This window comes from Acinonyx jubatus, chromosome B4 (genome assembly GCF_027475565.1).
Source record: "Acinonyx jubatus isolate Ajub_Pintada_27869175 chromosome B4, VMU_Ajub_asm_v1.0, whole genome shotgun sequence".
NCBI classification, from domain to species: Eukaryota; Metazoa; Chordata; class Mammalia; order Carnivora; family Felidae; genus Acinonyx; species Acinonyx jubatus.
This window is the reverse complement of record NC_069387.1, coordinates 109,487,598-109,494,775: the sequence shown is the minus strand read 5'-3', so window position 1 is coordinate 109,494,775 and position 7,178 is coordinate 109,487,598. Positions and strand designations below refer to the sequence as shown.

General features: G+C 47.5%; 2 protein-coding genes across 4 annotated transcripts in view; both read left to right on the top strand.

Moving 5' to 3' along the window:
• Positions 1–407: 407 nt before the first annotated feature.
• The window catches only part of POC1B (POC1 centriolar protein B), a 96,647-nt gene continuing 89,876 nt past the window's right edge, over positions 408–7,178 (top strand). Inside the window, exons 1-2 of one of the 3 annotated variants that reach the window (XM_027071121.2) lie at positions 408–566; positions 1,228–1,312. In XM_027071121.2, the coding sequence (XP_026926922.1) occupies positions 552–566; positions 1,228–1,312 (100 nt within the window). In that variant the 5' untranslated portion in view covers positions 408–551. Of the gene's footprint in view, positions 1,313–7,178 lie in introns of all 3 variants that reach the window. The other 2 variants (XM_027071119.2, XM_027071120.2) reach the window with 2 other exon arrangements.
• On the top strand, positions 1,320–7,045 carry GALNT4 (polypeptide N-acetylgalactosaminyltransferase 4). Its single transcript, XM_015074008.3, has one exon. The coding sequence runs from the start codon at positions 1,857–1,859 to the stop codon at positions 3,603–3,605; it is 1,749 nt and encodes a 582-aa protein (XP_014929494.1). The 5' UTR covers positions 1,320–1,856; the 3' UTR covers positions 3,606–7,045.

Below are 7,178 nucleotides of genomic sequence, written 5' to 3'. Positions count from 1 at the left end.
AAGTAAATTAAAATCTGTCCTCCAGAGGTTTAGTTCCTGTGCGTATATGAATACTTAGCAAGCTGCCCCACTTCAGACCCAAACTCCCTTCCCCAGTCATTAAGCTGTCGGGGACCCTCTTCAAATTCCTGGGCGCTGTCTCTTTAACGTGTAATCGAACTCCGATTGCATCGATCACAGACTCCTTGCCCTCTCCCTCGCCTCGGTCTCCTTGCCACCGCGGTGACTGCCCTCTTTCACGGTTTCAAGCCGCGGGCAGTGCGAGTGTTAGTAAACGTTGGCTTTCGTGCGTTGTCACACCTGACCCTGGAGCGTCCCGCCTGCCTGCTGGCCTGGGCACGGTTTCCTCCGGCGCGGGCGCCGCCTCGGGGCTCGACTGGCCACGCCTGGAGCGCGGGGTTTGACTGGGTCGCCGTTGTTGTAGTGACCGGGAGGCGCCGCCGCTCTGGGCAGACGGTTCCGGGCGCCGCACGGTCCCCCCTTCCCGTCCCGTCCCCTCCCTTCCCCCGGTCCCCCCCGCCGGCTGGAGCCCGGCGCCGGCCGCTCCTCCCATGGCCTCCGCCCCGGTAAGGAGGGGCTGGGGGGCGCCTCCCCGGAGCTGGTGCCGCGGGGCCGCGCTAGCACCTGGCGGGAGGTGGAGGCAAGCGTCCGCAGCCGGGTGCTGAGCCGCTCGCCCCGCGCCCCCCGCCCCGGGGGCGTCCACGCCTCACTCTCCGCTCCGGGGGATCCCTGGATCCCGGGCCGGAGATCCTGGCGCTACCTGGCCGGATCCCGGGCGCTCCTCCCGGCGTCCCGGAGCTCGGGACGGAGCCCGGGCAGCCCCATGGCCCCCAGAATTCTCGGAGGGTTCCAGTGGAGCGCCTGCGTCAGAATCACCTGGCGGGTTTGCAAAAGCCCCGGAGCCGGGGCCCCGCCTCGCGCAGGTGGCTCCGGCGCCGGGGCCCGGGAACGTGCATTCCGATGAGCCGTCCCGGTGGCCCCGCGCGGGCGCCCGACTCTGGGGAGCGGCCCGGGCGGTGGGGGCGGGCTCCGCGCGGGCGGCAGGCGCTCGGCCTCGCCGAGTCGGGGTCCGAGCGGGCGCTGGCGCAGGGCCCTCGGGCTCCGCGGGGCCAGCGCCCGTGTGGCTGTTCCCGGGCCGGGCCCCGGCGGAGGCGGCCGCGCTGACCCCGCGACGCCTGCGTCCTGACGGCTGCACCTGTTTTCACAACCCGACGACTTTCTTCCCAGGAGGACCCCGTTCTGGAGCGGTATTTTAAGGGCCACAAAGCTGCGATCACGTCCGTGGACTTCAGTCCCAACGGCAAACAACTTGGTAAGTTGCATTCTCTCCCCCTCTTTGTGATGCGGCCAAGGCTCAGGTGGTCGGAAACCTTGCCTCCTGCCCACGCGGGGCCGCGGGAGAGCCCCCGAGGACCCGTGTGGGGGTTGAGAGCGCCGCAGCCTCGGGCACCTGGGTCGTGCCCGTCCTGGCCCCCAGCCCGGCCCCGCCGAGTCGCCTCCGGGCCCGGGCCTGGCCGAAGACTTTCTCGAACTAACCGCCAGGAGGAGTGAGTGGGAAGGGGAGGGGTTTGTCCTCGGCCCAGGGAGGGTGGGGTGTTGGCCAGAGAGTTTGTGAAAAGTTGTGAGACCAAGTGGAGGAAGCGGGGAGAGAGGAGTTGGGGCTGTGCCGGAGGCCAAGGACCGAGAGGTCTCCGGTGACCGCTGCGAAGCCCCTGTGGCTGGAAAGAAGCCGAGCGCCTGCGTGAAAGGAGCGACGTGCTCGGAAGTTCGCTCCTACCTGAGCCGGGACCTCAATCTGCTGGTCCGAAGTCCTTCCCCTGCGTGGTGGCTCTGGTGGCCGCGTCTGCGCCTTAACCATGAGGATCCGGATGGCCGTGAGGTGGACCTGGGCAGGCAAGAGCTGCCTGTTGCTGGCGCTTTTAACAGTGGCCTACATCCTGGTGGAACTCTCTGTCTCTACTTTCCATGCCTCCTCAGCAGCCGGCCTTGCCAGGGAGAGGGGGCCCAAACAGCTCTCAGGCCCGTGGGAAAAGGCAGAGGAGTTGTCTCGACCGCTTTATGAGAAGCCCCCTGCAGATTTCCACGCACTTGGGGAGTGGGGGAAAGCCAGCAAACTCCAGCTCAGCCAGGATGAACTAAAGCAGCAAGAAGAACTTATTGAGAGATATGCCATTAATATTTATGTCAGCGACAGGATTTCCCTGCACCGCCACATAGAGGATAAAAGAATGTATGAGTGTAAATCCCAGAAGTTTAATTATAGGAGACTTCCCACCACCTCTGTTATCATCGCTTTCTATAATGAAGCCTGGTCGACCTTGCTCCGCACCATCCACAGTGTTTTAGAAACTTCTCCTGCAGTCCTCTTGAAGGAAATCATCCTAGTGGATGACTTGAGTGACAGAGCTTATTTGAAGACACAGCTTGAAACTTACATCAGCAATCTCGATAGAGTCCGCTTGATTAGAACAAATAAGCGTGAGGGGCTGGTTCGAGCCCGCCTGATTGGGGCCACTTTTGCCACGGGGGATGTCCTCACTTTCCTGGATTGCCACTGTGAGTGTAATTCTGGTTGGTTAGAACCACTTTTGGAAAGAATTGGGAAAGATGAAACGGCAATTGTATGTCCTGTGATAGACACCATTGATTGGAATACTTTTGAGTTCTATATGCAGACCGGGGAGCCCATGATTGGTGGATTTGACTGGCGCTTAACCTTCCAGTGGCATTCAGTCCCCAAACATGAAAGGGACAGACGGAAATCGAGAATTGACCCAATCCGATCTCCCACCATGGCTGGAGGACTGTTTGCTGTCAGCAAGAAATATTTTCAGTACCTTGGAACATATGACACTGGAATGGAAGTGTGGGGGGGTGAGAACCTGGAGCTATCTTTTAGGGTGTGGCAGTGTGGAGGTAAACTGGAGATCCACCCGTGTTCCCATGTGGGCCATGTATTCCCCAAGCGGGCGCCATATGCTCGGCCCAATTTCCTACAGAATACTGCTCGGGCAGCGGAAGTGTGGATGGACCAGTACAAAGAGCATTTCTACAATCGAAACCCTCCAGCAAGGAAAGAAGCTTATGGTGATATATCTGAAAGAAAATTACTACGAGAACGGCTGAAGTGCAAGAGCTTTGACTGGTATTTGAAAAATGTGTTTTCTAATTTACATGTTCCAGAGGATAGGCCAGGCTGGCACGGAGCTATTCGCAGTATGGGAATCTCTTCCGAATGTTTAGATTATAACTCTCCTGACAGTAACCCCACAGGTGCCAACCTTTCACTGTTCGGCTGCCACGGCCAAGGAGGCAATCAATTCTTTGAATACACTTCAAACAAGGAAATAAGGTTTAACTCTGTGACAGAGTTATGCGCAGAGGTTCCTGAGCAAAAAAATTATGTAGGAATGCAAAATTGTCCAAAAGATGGGTTCCCCATTCCAGCAAACATTATTTGGCATTTTGAAGAAGATGGAACCATTTTTCATCCCCTCTCGGGACTGTGCCTTAGTGCTTTTCGGACACCTGAGGGTCGCCCTGATGTTCAAATGAGAACTTGTGATGCTCTAGATAAAAAACAGATCTGGAAGTTTGAGAAATAGAAGAGCACAACAGCACTTTCTTCCTGAGCGGACGGACAATAGCTCCAAGAAAGTCAAAGAGCCTTTAAAGAGCCTCAGTGAGATTGTGTTTTATCAGAAATCACCCACTGGTCATTTCAAGAAAGTCAAAGAGCCTTTAAAGAGCCTCAGTGAGGTTGTGTTTTATCAGAAATCACCCACTGGTCATCTGCGAGAGCTCTGTGAAAGCTGTGTTTCATTTTGGTATAGAATGCTGAAAATGGGTGCACAGAGAGCTGCTGTTTAATATTTCAAAGTGCCTTACTTATGGGTTGTTTTATTTAAAAGCTTTGTCAATATGGTTTTTTTCTCCTCAAAGAAGTTGACTGTGAATTGATATACACAAAACATTTAAGTGCCAGACTTAATATTAAAGACTGTAAAAGTCCAAGCAGAAAGAGCGATGATTTATGTTGATGGATAAGTTCACTGCCCATCTCTTTAAAAACAAAACTCATAAATGTGCAGTTTGAGCTATTGCTATTCTTATTGTATGAGGATTTGAATTTCTTTTAGCCAACACATTAGGTGTCGTTATTATTTTTTTATTTTAGTTTTCCTTTAATCAACTAGAAATCAAAGGAAGTTGATCTTAAGGAGAAAGGCCTGGTTTAGATGTACGTTTCATTGGAAGAGGGCATTAGTTTGAATGTGAGTTTAGAGGTCTTTTTAACATGCAGACATCTCAGAAAAATATACCTACATCTGAATGAAACGGGGAGAGATTTACATTCCACACTTGGTAAACTTGAGCTATTAGACTTAACTGGCCTGTATTGATACCTCATTTTGCTCTGATTTTGTAAGCTGTCCTCTCTGTGAACTCTCGTGTGTGTGTGTGTGGGGGGGGGGGGCATTTTCTGATTGCACTTCCTTAAGTTATGAATGTACTGGAAAGGGACTCATTCACAATACTGTGCTTCCCTTTGTTAATGCTTAATTGTTTAAAGTAAACATGATTGTGGACTCTGCAAAGTTAAAGCCAACTGTGTTTACTGAAATGTGTGAAACTGAAAGTGGGCCGGGTGCTGCAAAGGCTGTGGAAGTCTTCTAGGAGTTCTTCCTGGTGAGGACATTTCAGGATTTCTCTTAAAACAAGGAAAAAGCTTGCCTGTTGCCTGGACGTTGCCGATTGCTGCCCTGCAGCCTGTTTTCAGCACCTAGCACCAAGCCTGGCACTTAGGCAGCTTTCAGTAGTATGTGGGTGAATGAATGATGAATGAATGAATGAATGGCTCAGCCATGGAATGTGATTTTGGTCATGTCGTTTGACCAAAAGACTCCGTTTGGGCTTCAGTTTTCTCGTCTATAAAATGTGGGTGCTGGATTAGATCTCAAAGATCCCTTCCAGCTCTGAAATGTAATTACACATTACAGTCACTCGTGCAGTCTTTACAACACTTTTTATCTCTTCACTTTTAACGCAGATAATGTTGTTAGGCAATAATCAGTCCAGTTAAGAATCTGGAAAAGGGGGATACTTTTAAAATTAAGTGAGCCGAGCTCAACTGAAGTGGTTTATTTTGGATTGAGTGGAAAATTGTTGTGGTCAGTGTTTGTATTCATTTTATTTGACAGTTGTTGAACCAATTTTGTTTTTATCTTTAATCTTTCAAACTCTAAAAGTAATCTTTTGGGCTGAGAATATAAATATTTTCCCAACAAAATTAAGAAGTAACTATACTTAAATATATATATACACCACTCATTTTGTTCCAAAGCTATATCCAAGAATCACAGGCTGAATTTAGAACCAAATCTCAATTAGTTCACTTTGGTCTACATTTATGAAAAATGCATACTCCATAGATAGTCCACAGTACTCATAAGTAAAGTTTTTTTCAGTGTGTACTTGACTGGAGAGAAGGAACTTCGCAAAATCGGAATTTAAGAAAAACTTTTAGGATAGCCATTTCAAAAAGTAAAAGTGCTATGTATCTTGATTATTTTTATTTCTCCTTTGTTTCTCACAATGAAAATGTGTTAATAACTTTTGTGAAGTTATCTAGCAACCTTGAGGTTTATCAAAGAATTACCCAAATTTCATGTGCAAGGTACATGGCCCTGGGTGTAATTTAAGAAGGATTTATAATAATACTCTGCATTTTGCAAAAATGGTTGTTTGACAGCATTTGTTCTCCTAAACCTACTATCTCCCCTTGCCCAGTCTACTTTTTAATTTAAATCGCCCTTTATTTACTTATTTGTTCTTGTTAGCCGCCCCCCCCCCTTCAAATGGAAAAACTGAAATTGATTATTCTGGAAGTACTTATTGGAATTACTTTTACCCCAGTATCTTGCTGCTCCTGTCAAAAGATAAAGGGGGCATTGAAAAGTAAAGTACTTAATTTTTTACCTATTGCTAAATTGTAGGATGTGACCCATTAATTATTTTGGAAGAAATTTTAGGATAGTGCTTTATTTAGATCAGTAACTTGAAAGAGTCTGGTTGTTCATTCCTCATGTAGTGTAGGTAACAGAAGGATGAGACTTTCACGCTTTTGTCTATAGGCATTGCCAATTTAATTTAAAAAAACATACTGTAAATCTACAAACAATGTCTGTTTTGACGCCCTAATTCCCATTTATTGGTACCAAAGCTCTCTTTTGCTGTAGACAGTTAAGAGTTGACTTTTTAAGTTAGTTTACATATTAATATCAGTTTCAGTAAAATATTTGGTAGACAAGAGGTTTCTACTTCAAATGGTCGTTATGCCATTCAGTGTCCAGCTCTATGAGTACATTAAGTAGGCATTTCTAGCAGTCGTCTTTTAGACAAATGATAATGATCATCTGCAGGATCTCTAGAACTCACAGTAACTTGTTTGTGAAAGACAATTTGTTTACTCAGTAGTAGTAGGTTCTTGCATATTCATTGTATGTTGGCAAATCAAACTTTTCTAGGTTGGAGCCAAGAGGTTATTTTTAAGTTGTATAGTCTTAGTGGTTTTAGGATCTCAATTTTAACTAATAAAATATTTGGTTTCGATTAGTTTGTCCCTTTTGTTAAAATTTTTTTTAATGTTTGTTTATTTTTGAGACAGAGAGAGACAGAGAGTGAGCGGGGGATGGGCAGAGAGAGAGGGAGACACAGGCTCCAGCTCTGAGCTGTCAGCACAGAGCCCGAAGCGAAGCGGGGGCTTGAACTCAGTGAGCGAGCGAGTGCAAGGTCATGACCTGAGCTGAAGTTGGACGCTTCACTGACTGAGCTACCCAGGCATCCCTACTTTGTCCCTTTCAATTGCTGTTTTAATAATATTTGTAAATGAGCCCAAAAAAGGTTGAGGTTCAGATTAATCTCTTTTGAACAATGAATTTTTTTCTGTGTGTTGAGCAGTTCCCATCCTTTTTTTTTTCCTTTTGTTAATGATTTTTTGCAATATTAAGACATAAAATAAAATGCATTGCTAATTATTTTTGCAGATGGATTCTGATGATTTTAGTCTATGGGATTATTGTTTCTATGTACACATTTGTTGATGGTAACAGAAGAGAGTTAAGCTTGTAATTATTTAGCTTATTTGAAAATACAGACAATATTAAAAAGTCAAAGTT

Excerpts from the sequence above, each read along its gene's own strand:
- GALNT4 (XM_015074008.3), top strand. The coding sequence starts at position 1,857 with ATGAGGATCCGGATGGCCGTGAGGTGGACCTGGGCAGGCAAGAGCTGC.